Below are 23788 nucleotides of genomic sequence, written 5' to 3'. Positions count from 1 at the left end.
ATGACATGAGGGTGAGTAATAAATGACATTATTTTCATTTTTGGGTGAACTAATCCTTTCATGCTTTGCTTCTCTTTACATGAAGAATTGAGGAGATCCTGATACAGAGCTCTCTGTAGATAACAAAAACAGTGTGCTTCTTTTGATGAAAGAATTTCTAAATTAATCAGTATATCTCTTATATTAATTTATTATGAATTATCTGTTTGCATGTGTTGTTTTAGCCTGTAGTGGTTTTGTTGTATGTTAATCTTCATGGGCCAAAATTAGTCTATTGACATGAAACATCAGTATTACTGTATGTCAAAAAAAAAAAAAAAAATGCTTTTATTGACAATATTTTATTTCATATGTTTTTGTTTTTTTAGATACAATTTTTGGGCTTCACTTCCCTTCTTTCTGAGTAGATAACAGAAGAAATGTAGTCTGCAATGTATTCATGAAACAAGATCATATATTTGTACCAGACATGCGAATAAAGAAAATACTTTAAACCTTAAATACTTTAAAATTCCACTCCGTTAACTAAACGTTTATCCTGTTGATACTTATAATTATCGTTTTAATGTTTATCAGAAGAAAGTATTACTCACCATGTGACAGTTCTTAACTTTTGTTCAAACCATATTGAAGATCAGGATTAAACAGTAATCATTCCTGGCCTAGCACCATCTCGTCTGACTCACCCTCATTGTTTATTGTCTGAAGTGTCATTCAGGAAACATCTAGACAAAGCAGCTGCCGTAGTGAACTGTTAACATAGCCACGTTACAAAAGGCCTGGCAACACCTTCCTGCTCAAGAGGAAACAGTCAGGTATGTGGACTGTGCTGGAGTCTTAGACATTAACATCAAATCTATTGATCAAACAGTACTGACACATATAGAGGTGTCGACATACACACCGTTGTACAGACATTTCCCACGTAAACTGAAAGAATCTGCACAGACACGCTTTTCTCCCATAAAGTCAGGAAGGAGACAGTGTTAATGCAGTGTTAATTTCATCAGCTATTTTTTTTTATTCAGTTTTTAGTAATGTTCCTTTTAGTTTTATTATATTTAGTCAACTTTATTCTGTTTTTATTTTATCAAGTTTTAGTAAATGTCTGGCCATTTTAGACTACTTTTTGTCAATGAAAACTTCGTCATGCTGCATAATGGTTAAACTGATAATCACAATTATTTTGCTCAAAATTATAACCCGCAATGATTGTCATTTGAGAAATTTATTTTTACATTTCATCAGACCTATTGCATTTTCACTTATGAGCAAGAGATTATCAACTCATACAGGCTTTATTTTACCTCATCTAGTGTACTGATTTATTGTAAAAAACAAATAAAAGGCGGAGCCTCAGAGCCACGCCCACCTATTACATCATCACCACAGACCAATGATTGAAGCTGGAGCGAACTTTCCATAAAAAACTCCAAATGGTCTTCGTTTCAGCCTGATTTTGTTTGAAATTACATCACACCAGTTTGTTCGTCGTTTTCACCTGAAGTATATCGGGGCGTTGCATATTTAATCAGATCATCTCAGAGTGGAAATGTTTATATTTTACAAACTATTTGCAGGTAAATTAAGGTTTTGTCCTGCATCTCAATAATCAGTGTTATTTAGATTATACAAAAGCTGTTGCTCCATTCCAGTAATCACACAGAAACAACACTAAACGTCCATATGCCAAATGTGACTCACTTTGTTCAACAGTTTCATAGTTTTCACAGAAGATTCCTAAGCAATCTGTACAACTTCTAACATTTTATTGAAAGAAACTTTTGAGGAAATATACAGTATATTACATGTATATACAATAAAACAATGGTTTCAGAATAAATACAGCAGCACATTAAATATTCAGGGAGTCCATAGAGACGTCATGTCTAATGTGAGGTAGACATTTGTTTTAAATACATAGTGAAATGAAATAAAACAATTAAAATTGAGCTTACAGAATACAAACAATTTTACAGGCTAAAAACAGTTTACAGACTAATAATCCAAACACTTGCTGTGCAAACGTGGTTATAATGAATTAAACCACAGTGAACAAAGACTGAGCCAGAATTACAGACTTGTCATATGACCAACATATAATACTGTTGAACGAATGTCATTGTGGAGCGTAAAGATTTCATATCTGTGTTTTTGAAGACCCAGATTTGGATCTTGCCACCTTCAGTGATGGAGTTTGTGAAGGTTAATGATTACATCCGGTGGAATTCTGTCAAAAACTAGTTCATAAATATTAAGACCATATAAGAGCCATATACATAAGAATAAATAGGTGTTGATATGGTATGGAAGTTAATATAAGTTAAGGGTATGGTCTTCAGTGCGTGAGCTCCTGATGACAATGGGAATCAGCCGATAAATCATCAGTTCCTGGGATTCTCTTTCCGCTCCAGGACGACACACACCAGCAGCGTGGAGGCTGGCCGATGAGAGATGTCTCGCACTGATAGAAAGAGGAAGAAAACAAGAGCATTTTAGGGTTAGTGTGCCTCTTTAGTGTCAGATTTCATTGGTTAAGACAGAAAGGAAAAGCCACCTGTTTGGCCTTGAAGAATCCGTGTTTGTCACAGTTGGGGAGGTAAAAGCTCGTGAACTTCTCGCCTAACATCTGCTGTGATTGTGCGATGACGTCCAGAGAGGCGTGGAGCTCGGTGTGACATGGACCCTAGACCAGCGAAAGAAACAATCACTAAAACATTCAAGAGTGAAATGGATGGTTCATCCAAATATACAAGCGTAAGAATGTCAATTTGGGGAATACAAAATTAGTGTAATCCAGACATTTTTATATGCAATTTAAATACATAAGTCTTAGAGTGATGATGAATTTTGGTCGAAATGTTTTTTCCTCAAATACAAAGCAAACTCTAAATGAAAAATGTATGTATTTTTACCATAACTAATAAACTTAACATTGTCATAAGTGAAACAGGTAAGATTTTTATAATAGCACTAATAAACTGTGTTTTGAATACACAGTAACCAGGCTTTTTATAATATATATATATATATATTCATCAATAAATTCAATTTGTTTCAGTCACATTTATTTTAAATAACTGAATATGGCTTGTTCCACAGCTAACCATATTTTAAACATGTTCCTACTTTTTAGCTGAATAAATTTGCTTTGTCAATGAACGGATTAATCTAAGTCTAAGCCATCTGAATAAATGCATTTTGAAAATATGATTATTTAAATAAGATCAAATATATCGAAAAGTTAAGAATAAACTATGATATATATTTTATTTATTTATTTATTTATTTATTTATTTGTTTTACTATTATTATTATTATTATTATTATTAGATTAAATCGTATCTGTTTATGTATGACTGACAAATATGCATCACATTTTATTAGTTGGTTTATGTTAAAGGGTTAATTCACCCAAAAATGAAAATTCTGTCATTAATTACTCATCCTCATGTCGTTCCACACCCGTAAGACCTCCGTTCATCTTCAGAACACAAATTAAGATATTTTTGATAAAATCCGAGAGGTTCTTTTATTTCCCATAGAAAGCAATGTAATTACCGTCATACAAGGTCCAGAAAAGTAGTAAAGACATCATTAAAATAGTCAATGTAACTACAGTGGTTCAACCGTGATGTTATGAAGCGCCGAGAATACTTTTTGTGCACCAAAACAAAACAAAAATAACGACTTTATTCAACAAATTCATCTCTACACTTTCAGTTTTGTACGCAGTTGACGCAGTTCAGCGCTTCCATGTTTACATCTGAATGCCGGCTCAGTATTTATGTCTTTACTACTTTTCTGGACCTTGAATGAAGGTAATTATGTTGCTTTCTAAAAAAAAACTTGGATTTCATCAAAAATATCTTAATTTGTGTTCTGAAGATGAACAAATATCTTTCAAGTTTGGAACGACATGAGGGTGAGTAATTAATGACAATTCATTTTTGGGTGAACTAAACCTTTAAAACGATGTAATCCAAAGGGATGGGAATTTTATATGCAATTAAATCTTAGTGATGATGAATTTTGGTCAAACCGTTCTTGTCTCAAATACAAAGCAAACTCTGCTTTAAATGTGTACAAACTCAACAGCTTCAGCCAGTAAAATGGCTTGTAAATGTAAGAGTGTTCGCTAGATCCTGTCGGTTTCAGTACCTGTTGGATCAGTTTCTTTCGGATGGCGTTGACCTTGGCCTTGATGCTCTCCTGCACCTCGGCCATGTCCTGCGGGTCGAGCGGCCTGTTGAGTCCCAGCAGGTAATGCAGCGCGCCCTGATCAGAAGTGATGTCTGTGTCCTCTAGAAAGGCAATACAGAGACAAACATGAGTCGCTTCTGTCCTGTGTCAAATGACCTGGCCTCTGGAAAGCAGGTGTTCACTAATCAACTGTACAGACACGTACCTTCTGTCTGGTCATACTCTGCACAGACTGCTTGACCGCGGGTCAGTGCGTGGAGCGGCCGTGGGTCTCCAGGCCTCGGGACGCAGCGCAGGCCGGTGCCGCAGTGAGCCGTGTAGACGCCACAGGAGTCTCCTTTCTTCAGCGCGCAGGACGAGCAGCATCCGCAGCCCGGCTCTCGCAGGACCTCCAGACAGTCTGAGGACACGGCGGGACAGGCGGCGAGCTGCTCCTGTGAGCACGGAGCGCAGCGGATGGGTTCAGGCCCGATCACGGGGGAAAGATCCGCCGGATGGACGAGGACGCTCACCAACATCACAAACACAAACGGCGCTCTCATAGCAGAAGAACAAGCTGCTGAAAACAATAACTGCTGCTGTGTGTGTCAGATCTGGTTCTCTGTGGATGTGTGCCGTGTTTTTATGCTGTGACATGATGACCTCAGAGGAGTTAATCATTGACTCGTCATCTGTTTTAATTATGCTGTTTTTGTCAGTGCATAGGTTTACTTTGGTTGCATAGATGTCAATATTTACTCTAGAACGAAGTGTGCTAAACTGACTCCTCCACAATATGGATTGACACACAATTTGTGCCCCTCTCCACCAAAAACAGGCTCATTATGCCACTGTTTATTACACATTATTTAAAAAAACATCATCCACTAATTTGCCCATCACACAAGAGTTACGTGAGCATATCTCAAAGATGTGTTTTTGACCACCACACTTTGAGTTAGGTCACAAAAACAAGGTCATGTGGCCATTGCATAACAGGACGGGTTACTGTGAGGTCTCCAGCAATCATAACATGTTTGTCATGAGGTGCCGCACAGTAATTAACAGTTTCTGGTGTAGTATTAGTCCAACTTTGGACACTTCAGCACATCATGAGATCTCTTGCATGAGGTCAACCAATAGATCAAACCGGTTTGAAGACAACAGACACTACTGGTTTGAAAAATTGCTTGAATGTTTTTGTTTATTCCAGTATATTCCAGTTAGCTTTAATGACAAGCACATGAGTTCAAGCTTTGTTTGTCAGGCTGATGATCGCTGTAGGCTCATGGGTGCCTATACGCACACACATACCACAAGCAAATCATTTACATCCCACCCACACACACACACATTTCACCCATAGATTGTGCAAGAAGAACGAAAACAGTGGACCGGAGAAGGAGAATTAAACTTCTATTTTTGCTAGCTAGCAAGAAAAATACCCAAAGAATGACAAATACAAATGACAACCTCCGTTCCTTTTGTAAAGCACGCCGTCTCTTTATTCAACGGTGAGCTCATGTGTCGTGGCCTCCTCGATGTCAAACATTAAGTTCACTAGCCACTGCGGCAGATTCACCTGCAGAAACAGTTCAGTCCATCGTTTAAACAAATCTGCGTCATCTGGAAACTATGTACTGTGTTTCTTCATGCTCAACAGGATCTGCAATATTCCCTCAATAGAATTTATGATTTCACTTATTAACTGGCTGAATTCAGATATCTTAGATTACATCTCTCTGAAATACTTGGTTGTGATTGCACAATCTCATGGCAACTCACAAACATTTTACTTCACGAGTTTACACTTATAAATAAGGGGAGGGCTCCAAGCTCGGCATTTTGGCCCAAAACCAGAGTACTCTGCTTGTATCTCTGGTTAGTATAGTAACCAGGAGAGTGTGAGGAGATGGGGTGGTGGAGGGATGCAGAAAACTGTGTTATTATTGCGTTACTCCCTAAAAAAGTAACTAATTGCGTTACTTAGTTACTTTTTATGAAAAGTAATGCATTACATTACTTTTGCATTACTTTTTCTCACCTGGGCTGGGCTTGCTTGTTTGTTATAACAACAAAAAAAGTTCTGTTTTTGGCAAATGTAAAGGCCCTTTCACACCGAATGTGAAATGAGTAAGCCTCAGGCTGAAGGAAAAGCATATATACACCTGTACAGTAGAGGGTACAGCTCAAATAAACCTTTCAGCTGTGCTGCCATTCTAGATTAAAGAAGAATAGGATACAGGAGAAGGAAGTTCAACACTCTTATTTCTAAATCTAAGGCTAATGGTGCATGTCCAGCGCAAATTTCGTTTCATGCCAATTTAAGGAGCATGTATAGAGGAAAATTGTGGAGTCACGACTATGGCAATTTAAATCCTGCTGTTACAGAAGGGTGGAAAACAAAAACTTTTCTTTGAATACGTGTAAATATCAAGGACATTTTGATGTTCCATGACCCCTTCAACCTGGAAACCTCAGTGCTGTGGCTGTGGCAAACTGTAGTAAGTGTGTTGCTTTATGAACACTAGGGTAGCTGGTTGGAAACCCACCTTAGATGTGTGCAGGACTGGACGATCTGCTGGGTCAAACGGTGACATGCTCATTGGGTCTTGAGCAGTTGGTCCTGTTGTCTGTCTTTTAGGCACCTGGAGCCGTTTGAGGGTTGAACTGGTCTGATATTTGCGCTTAACTCCAGAGATGAGCTCCAGAGACTCGTCTAGCTCATCATGCTCTAAGATGGTGTGCAGGACTGGATGATCTGCTGGGTCAGACAGTGACATGCTCATTGAGTCTTGAGCAGTAGGTCCTGTTGTCCGTCTTTTGTGTGCCTGGAGCCGTTTGAGAGTTGAAATGGTCTGATGTTTGCGCTGAACTCCAGAGACAAGCTCCAGAGACTCGTCGGGCTCCACATGCTCTAAGATGGTGTGCAGGGAACTCATGAACTCCATTGAGTCTGTTCTTCAACGAGAAGCGTCCTTCAGCCACTCAGCAGATGAACTGTTCTAAAAGAACATTTGGATAAAATCAAACATGTCAGGGTGAAACGACTGTCCTGAGATCATAATGAAGAAAAAGAAAGGAAGAATTCAAAATAAAATTCCTGAAAAGAATGCCTTAAGTAGTTTCCCAGCTGACAGAGAATGTTCTATGAACTTTGGCTAATGTTGTGGCAAGGTTCTCTCAAAGTTATGAATAAAAGTTCTTCCAGTATCTTTAATAGAGTAATCTTTAATGATGTTCTCAAAACATTAGCACAAAAACATTTTTATATTGTTCATGGAACATTTTAGTTTGTCTAACATGTTGTAAATGTTACTTGTTTCAAGAACGTTCAGAGAACATTCAAAAGTAACGTTCTTTAATGTCTGCAAAATTATAGAATGGAATGTTCCCTTAATGTTTGTATAACAAAGAAAAAACATTTAAAAAACGGGATGTTTTGAATGTTCAGAAAATAACGTTTTCATAACTTAATGGTAACGTTAGAAAAATGCTTTTAGAACATCTATTTGTTAGCTGGAATGTCAATCTTTAATTTTTATTTCTTAGAAAACAGTAATATCAAAACTGCTTAATATTTGAAAAATATGTCTGTAGAATCGAAGTCAAGTGCTGCAAAGAAACACGCAGAAAATAATAGAGAGAATTGTGCGAGTCTCTTCAAATAATTTGACCGTTCATGACTGGGTAAAGTTAGTTCATTTCTTGTGGTGCTGCAACTACTTTGCTTTGCAGTGGAATGGGGAAAAAACGCAAGGTCTCGAGACGCGTTTTTTAAAATTTGAACTGATTTTAACTTGAGCGCGGCGTTTATAGAACGCAGTGTAATGCGCGAGACGCTGCAAAAGACGCATGCACAATGTCAAGTCAAGTCGCTTTTATTTATATAACGCTTTTTACGGTCTTACAAGACCGTCTAGCGCGTTTACATAGAAAAACAAAGGAAAAGTAGCGCATTGGAATGGAAAAACGCGTTCTGTGTGAACAGCTCCTAAGCTTGTATTTTGATGATTGTGAAAACTATTAACCCTGACAAACACTACTCATAACAAAACACACAATCGTTCTTACTGTAACTCTATGTGTGCCGTATCAATCCTCCTGTTGGTTACTCAACTCACCTGCTACAATCACACGAATCCCTCCTGAGGTCACCTGATGATTGAGCTCACCTGTGCAGGTTAACAAGCCATTCTCCAAAAACAGAAGAAACCGCACAGTATTAGACATGTTTTTGATGAATGATAAATGATAGATTCACAAACAGACTTTTTTCTTCTGTGTTTATTTAGAATCCAATAATGCATTTAATCTAATTAACATCACAGTGAATCCATTTACTGACTGATGGGTCACAGTGACTCGAGTCAGAAGATTCTGAAGCCCATTATGAATCACTGCATCTCATTTAAAATCATGCAAATAAAGGCCAGGTAAATGTAGGGCATGTGTGACTTTGAATATGTATTAATATGTAAGTTTCGCCACTAGAGGTTGCTTATTAAAAAAAGGCGTAGTTTGATGACAGTTTTTTTTTTTTTGCGGAATCATGGGATGTGTTGTCTTCACGTCTACAGCAGGTGGAAAAGAATCCGACGGGACTTGGGCAGAAATCATGTTCACGGGTGAGATTATTAATGTTACTGTAGTATGAAGCAGAGCAGGACCGAGTGTTGTGGGAGCTGAACGAGGCCGCTGGAGCGATTGCTAAGGAGAGACAAGCGCGACACGCGGTTCAAGAGCAGCGGAACTTTTATTATGCCACAGTCGCTGCTTCTGCTTCTTCCGGTCATGCGTATGTGGGGTAAAGCAGCACTGTTTATCATATTAGATACATTCAAGTTTTGAAAGTTGTTATAGTGCTACTCTGCGTTCGCTCGGTGGCTGCTATGAGACACTTGTTGCACGCTGCAGTAAGCTAGATCAATATTAGGCATGGTGAAACATGGTACTCGCAGTAAAACAAGAAAACAAGATTTAAACAATAAGACTTACTATGTTGAGCTATATATCATGATTGGTTTTCTGTCAATGAATGTATCCAAACAGTTGCTCACCTGTCTAATAAAACACATATATTAAAGTGTCTTTGGTGTTTTCATGGTTTCTACAAAATAAAACCGGAAATCGCGGGTAACGCGGGCATGATGTCATTGATAGGCGACGTACGGACATGGTCTGTGTCCTGGTTAAAATTGCTTATTTTTACTGGATTTAAACATTCTTGGAAACATTTGGAATAATGCAAGTACACAAGTCAACAAAATATATAACACTGTTCTAGTGGTTTTTGGATATTTTAATCCAAAAATCTTACATATTGTGCCTTTAATATGACAGCTGGAGTGTGTAAAAGTGTTTGAGCTTGTAATGCTCAGGTGAACTCAGACAACAAGGAAGAGAGGATATAACGCAGATATATATTTTAATAATAATAACCAAAAGATATAAAATTAGGAACTAGGAAACATGGAAAACAGAACTAAGCAAATCACCACAGAGGAACAAACACAGAAAACACAGGGCTTATATACACATGAGTAATACGACTGACAAGACACAGGAAAGAAGAGCAAAGCAAAACTACAAACTAAAAGACTACAAAACAAGGAACACAAACAGGAAATGCATAACATCATTGACTGGTCACATGGCCATCAAACAGGAAAACACAAGAGTTGTTGTACTTCAATACTCTCTTTATTACAAAATCTTATATTGCTGAGGTTTACACTGTACAAAGGACAGTATTTCATACATCGCTGTATTTACAAAATACACTTTTTTATATCAAAGAGCTAAAAGGCAAATGACTTCAACCACCGCAAGCGTCAAATAAGGCAAGAATACTGTATCGACAGTACAGAGATGCATTTAAAAGAGCGATTCGTACCCTGAAGAAAAGCGTCATGACTCAAAAAACATTAGCATGAAAATAGACATTTGCCATAGAAATATCGACAGAATCATTGTTTCTCCATCTTCAATGACTCACAAACAGTCTCATAAATGTACAGAATCTGAGAATGGGTTTGTGCTTGTAAACACGCACCAGTTGACAGGGATCTATACAGTGTGTGTGTGTGTGAGACGCAGCGCTCGTCATGGACAGGTTGTTGACCTCCATGTCACCAGATGTTCACTGCACCCTTGTGTCCCCACAGACCTCTCTATCTGACCTCATTACCATCAAAGCATCTGCCGCGCTCAGGTAAACAATCCGAATACTGTATAAAACATATAGATTCAGTTTTAACAGAGCTGTTGCAAGTATTATGTTGACAATATTAAAGTGAATGCTGATGACAGAATCGTGTCCAATCATTACACTTCAGATTAAGATTTCATAAAATTGGCACATATTCAGCATGTTGAGGTTCGTCCCTGCTAATCACACACTATATCACTATTTATGTACAGCTGGGTCCAAAGGTCTGACAATCTGGGATTCAAAATATAATTTAAACCTGGAAAGAAAAGGAAAGTTTTAAGACTCTTTGTTCATTTAAATAAAGTTATGACATTTAATGAATAAGAAGTATTTCAGATTGTGCTCTATTTCTGTGTGACAGATGTTCAGAAGCTCTTTGGATCACGATCATCAGGTTTAGTTCATGGAGCTCCAGAGCTGCTGAGAGACTGACACATTCATCTTCATTTCTATATTGATAATAGAATAAAATTAACAGATTAGTTCACTTCAGCATTAAAATTTCCTGATAATTTACTCACCTCCATGTCATCAAAGATGTTTATGTCTTTCTCTCTTCAGTCGAAAAGAAATGAAGGTTTTTGAGGAAAACATTCCAGGATTTTTCTCCATATGGTGGACTTCACTGGGGTTCAACGGGTTGAAGGTCCAAATGTCAGTTTCAGTGGAGCTTCAAAGAGCTCTACATGATCCCAGACGAGGAATAAGGGTCTTATCTAGAGAAACCATCGGCCATTTTCTAAAAAAAAATAACAATTTATATACTTTTTAACTACAAATGCTCATCTTGCACTGCTCTGAGATGCGCCACACATTACGTAATCACGTTGGAAAGGTCACGCGTGATGTAGTACCGAGCAAGTGTTGCAAAGTGAACGTGCAAAGACTAAGTCACACGGCCTTTACAAAAAAGGTAAAACAACAATGCCGATTTTGAAGTTGGAGGAGAAAATGAGATGTTTTTCACTTTACCACGGTACTTCCGCCTACGTCACGCGTGACCTTTCCAACATGATTACGTAATGCGTGGAGCATCGCAGAGCAGTGCAAGACGAGCATTTGTGGTTAAAAAGTATATCATTTTTATTTTTTTTTAGTATATGACCAATGGTTTCTCTAGATAAGACCGTTATTCCTCGTCTGGGATCATGTAGAGCTCTTTGAAGCTGCACTGAAACTGACATTTGGACCTTCAACCCGTTGAACCCCAGTGAAGTCCACTATATGGAGACAAATCCTGGAATATTTTCCTCAAAAACCTTAATTTCTTTTCATCTGAAGACAGAAAGACATGAACATCTTGGATGACATGGACGAGAGTAAATTATCAGGTGAACTAATCCTTTAAATTAGAAAAAATGTGAAACTGAAGCCTTTTCAGTATAACATCAGACTTTGTGAACCCAACTGTATGTATGAATATAAATGTCAGATTGTAGTTTATAGTGTTAGAACAGTCTGTCAGTGTGACTGCAGCCGATGATGATGATGATGATGATGATGAAGCTTTCTTTAGGCTGCTATTAAACTCCCTGATTTCTCTTGTTCTATATACACACACTGCTTTGAAACAATGTGTACTTAAACATATAAACTCTCTGGCCCGGTTTCACAGACAGGGCTTAGATTAAGCCAGGATTAGGCCTTAGTTTAATTAGGGTATTTAAGTAGCTTTTATATACATACCCAAGAAAAAAACATTACTGATGTGCTTCTTGAGACAAAACAATGGCACTGACATATTTTAAGACATGTCAGTACAAGTTGCTTACAGTTAAAACAGCTCAAACATGCATTTTAGTCTAGGACTAGTTTAAGCCTCATCTGTGAAACTGGGTGAATGTATCCTAATGTAAGGCTTTGGAAGCATCAGATAACTTTTTGTATTGTATTATTATTATTATTATTAAATCAGAGTGCAGGTATAAATGTGTCATTAACATCGGAGAGTATTAACCTTTAGAAACGTGTGTCATGTGATGAAGATGAAGGTTATGAGAAAATGAATAAAAAAATCTAGTGCACTGTTTGTTCAGATGCAGAGCATGTGCTTGTTCTATTGCCGTCTATCTGTTATAAATGTGTCTCACGCACACACTATCACATTCATTCAAATGCACTGGAGAGTTTAATACAAAAAAATACACAAAATCTAACTGTATGGACATCTAGTATGTACAGTTCATATAAGATGTTGGCTTAGGATGCATAAAAAAACGGCGCCTTGCAAAAGATCACTTGAGGCTTTGAATGTTCCCGCAGTGCCGCAGAATCCTTCGTGTTTCAAAGAGCATTCACGTCTTTATGATTATGTGGACATTCACAGCCCATCAACTTCAATGACTTGAGTGGGAAAGAAATGAATTTATCCAGGAGGATATGATGTGATGGTGGAAAGTCTTTAAAAGAGCATGAAGTGAAGAATCGTTATGAAAAGGTAAATCAGATGAGAATTGTAATGCTTACCGAAGCTAACAGGGAACGTTCTGGCAAGGTTCTCTCAAAGTTATGAACAAACGTTCTTCCAGTAACGTTAACAGAATGTTCGTTTAAAGGTATCTGGTCTTTAATAATGTTCTCAAAACATTAGCATTATTTATACATCGTTCATGGAACGTTTTAGTTTTAGTTGGACGTTTGTCTAACGTTTTAAATATTACTAATTTCAGAACGTTCAGAGAACATTCAAAAGTAACGTTCCCACAATGTTTGAAGAATGATCAAATGGAATGTTCCATTAACATTCGCATAACCAAGAAAAGAAAAAAATGTTTTTAAAACATTTAAAAAACTGGATATTATAAGGGAACATTCAGAAAAAAAAAATCTTAAAGGGAACATTAGCAAAACGTTCTTGGAATATATTATTGATAGCTGGGTACAAAGGGAAGACACAGTTGATTCGTTCCACCTGCAGACGTGATTCCTACACCTCCTCCTCTTTGGTCTCCTCCTCTTCTCCGACTGAAGGCACATTGGAGCTGTGACCGTGCGTCCCTTGAGTACTGCCCATGCCCACCCTGGCAGCGAAGCCCGAGGACACAGACAAGCTGCTGCCGGCCTTGGCCTGCGTGCTGCTGGTGCGGGCGATGGCGTGAACCCTGCGCTCCAGGCCACCGGTGTGATGCGGCGCTCTGTTACCGGCGTCCTGCGCTTTGCCCTCCAGAAAGTACGTGAGCATCTGACCTTTGCCTTTCACGCTGACATTGCCACGACACACCAGATCATAGTCCGTCTGAAGCATACGGTAGACGTCATCTGTCACCTAGAAGATCATTTATATTCAAATCAATATATGTACATGTATATTGATTTATTTCTATTCTAACCCTTTAAAGGGTTAGTTCACCCAAAAATGAAATTTCTGTCATTAATTACTCACCCTCATGTCATTACACACCCGTAAGACCTTCGTTCATCTTCAGAACACAAATTGAGATATTTTTGATGAAATCCGAGAGGTATCTGACTCGTCCATTGACAGCAATATAATCAACACTTTCAAGGTCCAGAAAACTACTAAAGACATCGTTAAAACAGTCGATGTGACTGCAGTGGTTCAACCTTAATGTTATGAAGAGACGAGAAGGAGCCGGCCAATAATGAGTCGGCGTTCTGACGTAGAACCTGAAAGCACTGGACGTAAACAACGTATGAGAATGACACAGAAGAGAAGATATTGTTGAATGAAGCAGTTATTTTTGTTTTGTTTTTGTGCACAAAAAGTATTCTCGACGCTTCATAACATTAAGGTTGAACCACTGCAGTCACGTTACTGTTTTAACGATGTCTTTAGTATCTTTATGGACCTTGAAAGTGTTGATTATATTGCTGTCTATGGACGAGTCAGATACCTCTCGGATTTAAACAAAATATCTTAATTTGTGTTCTGAAGATGAATGAAGGTCTTACGGGTGTGGAACCACATGAGGGTGAGTAATTAATGACATAATTTTCATTTTTGGGTGAACTAACCCTTTAACCCAATTTCGCTTATCATTTTAGACCGTTAAACTCTGGGAAAGTTTTCAGTCTGACGATCCAGTAAGCGATTTTATTCAAACAATCAATCCAAAACAGTGCTAATGTAAAGAAAACCAGGCTGATTACATGAGAGATGGCAGAGAGAATAGTGACTCAATGCCAGTTTGCAGCGAATTATTCATTCCAGTGTGTGTTTCGCTTTAAAACACGAGCTCTGTCATATTCTGTGTTTGTTTCTGAATAGCGGGAGCCCTTGCGCATCACGCTGTGTGAAACACAGACTTAACAAGACTTCAAAACATCTGTCTGCTGTATAGCCAGATGATATGCAAACTATGTTTCTCAGCTGGATAAAGCAAACCAGTGTCTTGCTAGTAAATTTTTGATAGATGAGGATTGCAATCAAGGTAAAGATGATTGCAGTGACGTACAGGAATCATACAGTAAGCACGCGTGAGTCTATTATATTGATGCACAAAACAAACTGTGTGTGTGGGCTCTCGACACACTGATCGCACATTGTCTTTATGCACAGATGCTTTTTAGTACATTCACATTGTTTCCACATACATTCAGTGTCATATCCATGTGGTTCTGTTCGGTATTGCAACTTGACATGTCTAAAATGTAAACAAGCTCTTCGCTGTTGCTTGATTACTGTAATGATTTTTTTTCCATGGGTGCTTTGGTGTGCATAAATTTATGTTAAATGGACTCGCTATATTATTTGGTGTTCTTTTGGAGTTGCCAAGTGTCCCTTTTTTTAGAAAGACACCTAATTTACCTTGAAAAGCTTGCAGAAAATCCAGTTTTGAAAGAATCACCTGGTTTACTTTGCTGGATATAGCAAATGATGATCAAATGAATGTGTTAAACAAGATAAACCGTATATGCACAATTTCACGTGTACAATTAATCACACAAAAAAATGTGCAATTAAAAATCTGTTGACAGCTCTAGTAAATATGTACAGTTAGCATGTTCCTGGTCCATAAAATGTAGTTTATACAGTTATTTTGCATGAAGATTTGAACAAAATTAAACATTAAAAATAAAGAAATTTAATAAAAATATAATTTATTTGCTTTACAATCATACTTTATTGCTATGAAAATAACATCACAATTGAACTGTATCTGCAGGGTTTTTAAATAAAATTTAAGGCTTTTAAAGAACTTTTAAGACCTGCACAAATAAAATGAATACCTTATGTCAATGGTAACATCTAAACCATAAACTGACTGTAAAAATGACAATTTAAACAACTTTTAAAACAACTTTTTTTTTCTTTTAATTTTGACATTTGACCTTGATATGTATTTATGGGTGAATTTCACAAAAACCTGAACATGGTTTTTGTGAAATTCACCCATAAAGACATATCACAGTGTAAGGCATATACGAGTACCTGGATCTTCCCTGGGACCCCCGTGCTGTCCATTCGGCTGGCGACGTTCACCGTGTTCCCCCAGATGTCATACTGTGGCCGTCGAGCCCCGATCACCCCTGCTACTACTGGACCCACATTAATACCTGCACATTCAGAGATAAAAACATCAGAAAACATCCTCAACAGCTCCTACATTTAACTGAGAATGGGGACATAAGAATACAAGAACACTTAGAAATCTCAGTTTTTAAACAAATGGTTGATAAACTGTGAAATAATGTCACAAAATATGATTCCAGCAGTTAGGTTTTGATTTTGAGGTTGTTGTATTTAGTCATTGTTGATGTAATTAATATTATTGCAGAAGAAGTATAATAAAACTTGTAAGAAATATTTATTTTTTCATTTATGCATTCACCAGATGCTTTTATCCAAAGCGACTTATAATGCATTGAAGTTATACTGTATATTTTATTAGTTCATGGTAGGAATGTCAGTCACATGAAATGTTTAATGTTTCAACAGTTTTTGCTCATACAATGAAAGTCAGTGGTGTTCAGAACAGCAAAACATCAGATCACATTGGCTTCCACTGGATGGACAATAAAGCATTGAAAGCTTTTTCAAAATATCTTTTGTGTTTCACTGATAGAAAGTCATACAGGTTTGGAACAACATGAGGGAGAGTTAATGATGAATTAGTCGTTTTTTTCTCAAATATTTCAATTTTTTTTAAATGTTGCTTATCTTTACAAATGGTAGAAAAAGTGCAGATTTGGTGGAGGAATTGAGGCGAACACAGCAGTATACGCTTACCCACTCTCAAGACAAAATCATTATATGACTGATAGTTGATTTCATCAAGAACGTCAAACATTTCAATGGCATAGTCTGCTATGGTGCTCAAGTGGGCAGCAGGAGATTTCTTTGCCTATAAAGGAGAAAAGAAATCATTGTCACAGATGCTCTGTAGGTATTTTTTGCATTTTTAAATATGCATCGTAGCTGATTTAGTGACCTTGGTCCCAATGGTGGGCACCAGCCCCACCGCTGCCATGTACGTGCTGCCGATGGTCTTGATCTTCTCGATGTCCTTGTAGCACTCTTTGTCCATGAGCTACAAAACAGTTTAAACAGGACTTGAAATGGATCAGGAGTGCCAGCATGATCACAGAAATGTTTTACAATGTCCTTTCAAAGTAGGAAAATGACCTCATCGAAGTCAGCAATGATCTCGTTGAGCAGTCGCAGACACTCCACACCCATGTTGTTTCCATCCAGCTCGATGTAGAAGTCATTGAAGTTGGGAATGGAGGCAAACAGCACCCCCACCTGAGCATAGGACTGGTAATACAGATCCTGCAACACGAAAACCAGGGAATGAGCTCAACAATTCTTTTAAATGAGTATGCTGATTACATTGTTTTGAAATATTCTTCTCACCATGTTTCTGGGGTTGGACAGCAGGAAGTGTTGTGCCACGTGAACTGGCAGCAGGTTGAAGAGAATCCTCTTGTTGTCCAGTTTGACTTTCTCCATGCCGTCTCTTTCCTCCTCGGCCTGAACACACACAGACCAAGAGAAAGACATCATAAAGTCATGATGTCACAGTTCAGGCACTGTAGCGCCCCCATCAGGCCGATCGGGGCGAGCCTTGGCGACACTGTAGACGGTATGAGTACTACCATCCCTCAAAGTTTCAAGCCTCTACAACTTATGGTTTGGTCTGTCCGATCACTTTTAGGGGAGAATGCTGATCCTTGAAAATTTTAACAATTACAATAGAGTTTCGGAGCTACACGCTTGAAAAATTAAAACTTAGGGCCACTAAACTAACATAACTTCACTGCTATTATTATGGCTACTTTATGTTAAAATGTTGCTGTTGTTCTACTAAATTAATACATTTAAATAATGTAAATAATACTTATTGAAAAATATTGATCTGTGATAGACATGAGCTCAAACATCCCCGCAACCTGACAGAGAAAATGGAAAAACACTGGTGGACAGTCAGATTATGGTAGTGGTGTTGAGAGTATTTCTGGTTCTTCTGACTGCATTAAGAGCTGATTTGAGCACAGTCTGTGATGTTCTCCATGTACCTGAGTGGCCCAGAGGAAGTCGAGCCGTAGTTTGAGGTCCATCTGTCTGGAGTGAAGGGCCAGAGCGGTGGAGAAGAGCAGCAGAGAGATGATGGGCTCCAGACCACGAAAACTCAGCAACCCCCATCTGCACTCAAGAAACACACCACAACACACACAATCACCAGACCGATTCAGCTGAGCAGCTTCTCCTTATACTTTGTGCAATAAGAGCTATATATAACTTTTTGGCATAAAGCGTTCTTTAAAATTGAATCAAGAACCCCTGGGTGTCAGAATTATTTTCTGTTTAGTTATTCCTGTGTTCTTATTTTCACTCTCAGTCCCCTTGGTTACTGATTATTCCCTAGTTTGTTTCCATAGTTACTGATTAGTTTCACCTGTGTTTCATTTAGCTTCCTTTGTTTGCTCAGTGTATTTAAGCCCTGTGTTTCTGTTACTCCTGGTCGGTTCTTGTTTATGTATAGTGTGATTTGGTTCCCGTTATTGTTCTAGTGTTTACCTGAGTTTTGTAATGTTTAATAAATATAGTTATTTAGATGTTCTTTATCTTCATCATTTGCTACTCCCATCACACCCATCACAGGGTTCTATATAAAACCCCATTAAGCCTTTTTTTTTGAGAGAGAGAGCAGTGCCCTGCATCACCCGTCTCTCACCCTGAAGTGTATCGCAATCCACTGAGCTCCAGTATGGTGATGTACAGCACCACCACCAGCAGTAACAGGATCACTTTGGGCAGCCAGGACACTCGCAGGAAGAGCGCCATAGTCAGCGTCCCCACTACGCAGGACAGGAAGGCGTACTGGGCACCTTCACATGGGAGTTCGGCCATGGTGCGGTTCAGGCCTCTGGCCACGTCAATGATCACGATGGAGCGCGTGGAGTTGGTGGGCCAAAGCCATGGCATACAACCCACCTGACAGAGAGAGAGATTGATGGTATTACACAAGTCTTCTTTACAGTATTGAAATAGTGGAACTAAAGGTGAGATGCTGTAAGAATGATTTTAAGATCATTTACCACATAGGCCTGAGCCACAGCGTATATTAAGAGCACTATGAACACACACAGAACGGTCCGGATCTGTATGGTGAGGCACCCTGGAAAACACTGAAACAGACACAGACAGAGATTAGAGAAGATGGTGGAAGATCAAATTACAGAATATGAACAAGTAAATCCACTTAATTCTACGGTCAAATATCTTCATTTGTGTTCCGAAGATGAACAAAAGTCTTATGGGTTTAGGAACGACATGAAGGTGAGTAAATGATGACAGAATTTTGATTTTCGGGTGAACTAACCTTTTAATGCAATTTTATATCGATATTCTTCAGAGCAGCCTTTAAAAACTTTTAATGCAATACTCACTCTAAAATATGCTGGATTAAAAACAACCCAAGTTGGGATGAAAATGGACAAACCCAGCGACTGGTTTGTTTTAACCCAACGTTTTGTTTTTACCCAGAAAATGGGTTGTTTTATCCCAGCAAAGGGGTTGTTTTAACCCAGCGATTGGTTTGTTTTAACCCAGCGAATGGGTTGTTTTAACCCAGCGTATTTTTATTTAACTCAACTATTGTTTAAAAATTACTGTTTTGCTTGCTTAAAATGAACCCAAAGTATGTTGGAAATTAACATTCATTAATATCTTTAATAAATGAACATTATTAATAAGTTTAATGAATAATAATTAAACAATTGTTTACATTTATTAAATTGCTTATTAATAAATGTTGAACTTTTGATTATTATTGCTGCCTCTAGTAATTATGTGTCTGATTTTTTTTATTTCCAACCTATTTTGGGTTCATTTTAAGCCAGCCATATGGTCATTTTTAAACAATAGTTGGGTTAAATAAAACTGCCCAGCATGTTGCGCAAACATTATCCCAACCACTGGGTTAAAACAATCCAGCATTTTTAACCCAGCATTTTTAGAGTGTAAGATAATCTTAATATTTACACGTATTTAAAAAATTAAAATAGCTGAAAAGCTAATGACTGACTTGAACCTGAACATGAAACTAGTGCATTATAGTTGGACCAGGTGAGTGAGTTTCTTACCTGAACTCTAGTGATGTGCAGGTACATGATACACACGACTAGAAAACAGATGCAGAAGACCAGCAGCACCAGCACAACAGTCCCCCTGAGAGCCACAGACACAAGACATGAAAAATAATAATAATAAAAGTCAACGCACAGAAGAACTGACGCTATTATATATAAAATTCAGCACAGATACTTCTTCTAATGACACCAACCTCAGATTACAATCATCAGTTGATTATTGTGAAACAGAGAAAAATGGTATCATGATATTCCAACGCATATATCGTGATTTAAAGGTGAGCGCGCAAGCCATACTGTATATGCGCAATACTTCAGAGTCTGATCACTTTATTACAGAGCTGTAAGAATACAATACAAACAACAGATCACATTAAAGAGCATTCGAATAAATATCAAGTACGACTAAAGTCTGTTTTGGGGAATTAAATTAAAGGATTGGGGGGAAACTTATTGTATTAAACAATAATTCATGCACTTAGTTTAAGATGCAATCATTAATAAACAAATAACACGATGAAAGACTCTCTTGTGAAGAGAGTTTGTGCAGCCAACTCATCAGTTTTGATCAACAAGGCATGTGCATTTAGTTACTGTGCAAAATGTACACAAATGCACTTACTGTTTTATACATGTGCCAAAACACATGCAATTTGCTTAAATAAGAAATTCAAATCTGATGTGAACCAGAAACTAATTGTTCAGAAAAAAAAAATGACAATTGAGCCAAAGCGACTGAGAAAAACTGTAACGTCTAAAACATAGCATACTCTAGAATGTCACTGTATGTGTAGAGTTGAGATTTGTTTCCACTGGAATAGCCAACCCTGTCAGCATGAAGGGGGCGTCCTCATACTATTGACCGTGTCGAGTATTTCTCTGTCACAACAACAACTCCTGGCTGAGTGAAATCCTGCTATACGTACTGTGGTATGATGAGAAGGTAGATGATGCCGAACAGAGCAGCAAGGACGAGAGACAGAACGACAGCGCCAGTGAAGTACTCGTCATTCAGCTGATGATACTAAAGACACACATCACACCGTCACTGTTATATTCACACAGCGTTTGCTTAAACATGATTAAAAACAGAAGAGAAATGCTGAGCAGTCACAGCAGCTCAAATTCACGTGATTCAACCTATTTCCACATGTTCATGACTGAGTTTACACCATGTCCTAACCAGACACATCACTGCAATGTGATAAAAGGCATCTTTTTTGAAAAAGGCACAGTTTTTGTCTTAACCAGCCACAACAGTGATACGTGACGATTCTATTCTAGAAATGGTTTGGTACAACATACAAAGTATGACAATGATAATCTCAGGTACTGATTACACAGCAAAATCTCCAGAGTTAAATCAACTCTGCTCAGAGTACATATGGTCCCTCTCTATATAGTGTTAAAGTAACACTGAAACAGAGTTAAAGTTAAAAGTGATTAATTAAGTGATGATTGAGTATTAGTGATGAACACCTGCTGTTAACAAGCATTATAATAAATAATGCTTTTTATTGATTTTTTTATTGATTACCTTTCATGCAGTGTCTATAGCTGTTTGTGAATGTGAAAGGTATGCAAAGTTTTAAAGAGCAAAGTACACAATAAATAAAGTTATTGCCTTTTAAAAGAAAGTATTGATTCTGAACTGCCGAAACGAGTCATCTGCAATTCCAGTCTCACGTCCTGTTATGTGCTTTATTTAATGTTAAAAGCATCTAATTTGAGTTTGAATATCATTTATAGCCATACTGTAAGAAACAATGGATAATTCACCTCAGATCTTGAGAACAAATTAAAGAAAACAAGAATGTTCAAACTGTGACAGGTGTATTTAGATCTACTCTATTACAAAGACTGTATGTATTTTTAATAATTTTAAAATGCTGTAATATTCATAACTTTGATTATGTGCCTATCCATTTGTATCCACAAAATTCCAGATTGCATGTATTTCTATTGAAATTATTGGATTTTGCCAGTGAAAATTTGCCGAACAACAGTAAATGTGACCACATCCTGTTTAACACAGTGATGACTGATAATTCATATGTGTTGATGGAGTGTTCATGGCTCTCACCCGGCGCTCTCGCTCAGAGTCTCTGTACATGAGCGTGAGGTAGTTCAGGTCAGCCGTGTCGGACTCCGTCTGCCGGGCCTCGATCAGACGGCTGATGTAGCGGTTGACGCGTGTCCCCGGGCTGCTCTGAGCGGCGTTGGCCGACGTCGATGTGCGGTTCCTTAGCTTCTCCGGTGCGGAGCGGAGAACCCTCCTCTGCCAACGGACGATCACATGATGAAGCTGTGAAGCCTTTATCAGACTGTCAGTCCAAATCTGATTTTTGTGCATATCCGATTGGAATCCAATCATATATATGTGGCAAAAAAAATCACATTTTGGGCCAGATTAACTAAACAGGGCAAATACGCGTAATGATGGGATGGGAGAGGAAACTTCTGCGGGTGAATCTGCTGACCAATGCAATCTAGAGCAGTGCATATTAGCGTAGAGCCGATGCTAATCAGGTGCGAGTGATCTACTAACAACACAGACACAGCAAATTAAAAATAGCGTGGCTTGGCAAATGATATGTTCAGATAGTGTCTTCCTCTGGCATTCCAAATAAATGAACACCAGTGGAGAAGATTCTCTAACACACGCTCTGTTCCCTGTGGTTCCTCCTCCTACAGCAACTATCACAGCATGTCAGGCACTAAATGGGGGTAAGACATGCTTTTTCTGGGTATTAAATAATGACGCAAATACCAGTAAATTGACTAGTGCAAACCTTAGTGAATCACATTGTATGATTCATTTAAATATTCTCCTCCCATTAATTTTGTGTCTGAAAGTGAAACTCCTACAAATGCATATGAAATAGGGACAGATGTAAATCCTTACAGTAGTTTTTTAATACCAAAAGAGGTGTTGCGCTGACGCTTTTTGTTAGTAAATCTGGCCCTAAATACAATTTTTTAACAAATCCATTTTAAGCTACATTCATATGTGGTTTGAAATCCTATTCATATTCATTCCACATTTATGGAAATCCATTTCAGTCCTGACTGCTCTAATCTGATTTCACATAGCTTATCTGCCTATGCCACTTTAAAAGACATTGCAGAAAGTCTCAGGAGTTGACATTATGGCCTCAGGGTGACCGTGTCTGAACATGTGTACCAAACACGCCAATCTATTGGCCGGCAGCAGTCTATGACGTCATGAGCGCCTGCAAAATATGTCATCAACTCTTTTTACCCACTGCTTCAGGAGACAATCCTTGTCCCTGATCCAAGTCCTTAAACAGGTCGGCCTGGTACACTGGCCTATCCCGCTGCTGCATACGCCTTCCCCACAAGCCATGAAGTGGTTTGACATGGCTTTGAAGGCAAGGCCGGAGCCTTAAGTGAAGACACCTCACACTGTGAAAGATAAACTGCTAGTGGTTCCCCCACAGGGGGCATCTTCACATACCCGTGCTTACCCAGGCCCTCCATATTCTAATAGCTTAAATGCTGGAAAGGAAAGACGAGAGCCAAGTATGGTTTCTACCAAGACTTCTCTACCTCAATAAGAATGTTTGAAAGAAATGGTAGGCTCACGAGGGAAGGACATTCATGGCCCACTAGGAAGCGCTCATCCAAGCAACCACGAACAAATTCCCATTTCTCACGTGACCAGGGCAGAATTAACCTGTGTGTGGCATGGGCCATTACATCCAATAGTTCCCCATATCCAGGGCTGGTGGGAGAACCAGAGTCAGTCGAAACATCACCATGTGGTTCTCCAAATATTTACTACTTCCCCAAATTCCTCCCCCCTCAAAAAGAGAG

The 23788-nt window shown here is 38.4% G+C and overlaps 2 protein-coding genes across 3 annotated transcripts in view; both read right to left on the bottom strand.

Moving 5' to 3' along the window:
• Window positions 1–1752: 1752 nt before the first annotated feature.
• igfbp1b (insulin-like growth factor binding protein 1b) lies at window positions 1753–8322 on the bottom strand. 2 transcript variants are annotated; one of them, XM_051878041.1, is made up of 6 exons: window positions 8307–8322; window positions 6735–7187; window positions 4409–5764; window positions 4162–4304; window positions 2558–2686; window positions 1753–2464 (listed from the first exon to the last, which is right to left on the bottom strand). In XM_051878041.1, the coding sequence occupies exons 3-6, from the start codon at window positions 4743–4745 to the stop codon at window positions 2339–2341; spliced, it is 735 nt and encodes a 244-aa protein (XP_051734001.1). In that variant the 5' UTR covers window positions 4746–5764; window positions 6735–7187; window positions 8307–8322; the 3' UTR covers window positions 1753–2338. The 2 variants fall into 2 exon arrangements, with proteins under 2 accessions (XP_051734001.1, XP_051733995.1); XM_051878035.1 differs by having other exon boundaries at window positions 8257–8308.
• Window positions 8323–11665: 3343 nt separating this feature from the next.
• adcy1b (adenylate cyclase 1b) overlaps window positions 11666–23788 on the bottom strand; it is a 47414-nt gene continuing 35291 nt past the window's right edge. Inside the window, exons 10-21 of the mRNA XM_051874070.1 lie at window positions 22035–22229; window positions 20878–20975; window positions 19946–20030; window positions 18899–18988; window positions 18535–18794; window positions 17876–18002; window positions 17214–17330; window positions 16983–17129; window positions 16789–16887; window positions 16587–16701; window positions 15789–15913; window positions 11666–13661 (exon numbers count right to left, since the gene is read on the bottom strand). Of these exons, the coding sequence (XP_051730030.1) occupies window positions 13323–13661; window positions 15789–15913; window positions 16587–16701; window positions 16789–16887; window positions 16983–17129; window positions 17214–17330; window positions 17876–18002; window positions 18535–18794; window positions 18899–18988; window positions 19946–20030; window positions 20878–20975; window positions 22035–22229 (1797 nt within the window). The 3' untranslated portion in view covers window positions 11666–13322. The remainder of the gene's footprint in view (window positions 13662–15788; window positions 15914–16586; window positions 16702–16788; window positions 16888–16982; window positions 17130–17213; window positions 17331–17875; window positions 18003–18534; window positions 18795–18898; window positions 18989–19945; window positions 20031–20877; window positions 20976–22034; window positions 22230–23788) is intronic.

The sequence above is a fragment of the Ctenopharyngodon idella genome, chromosome 2 (genome assembly GCF_019924925.1).
Source record: "Ctenopharyngodon idella isolate HZGC_01 chromosome 2, HZGC01, whole genome shotgun sequence".
NCBI lineage: Eukaryota > Metazoa > Chordata > Actinopteri > Cypriniformes > Xenocyprididae > Ctenopharyngodon > Ctenopharyngodon idella.
This window is presented reverse-complemented; position numbering and strand designations above follow the sequence as displayed.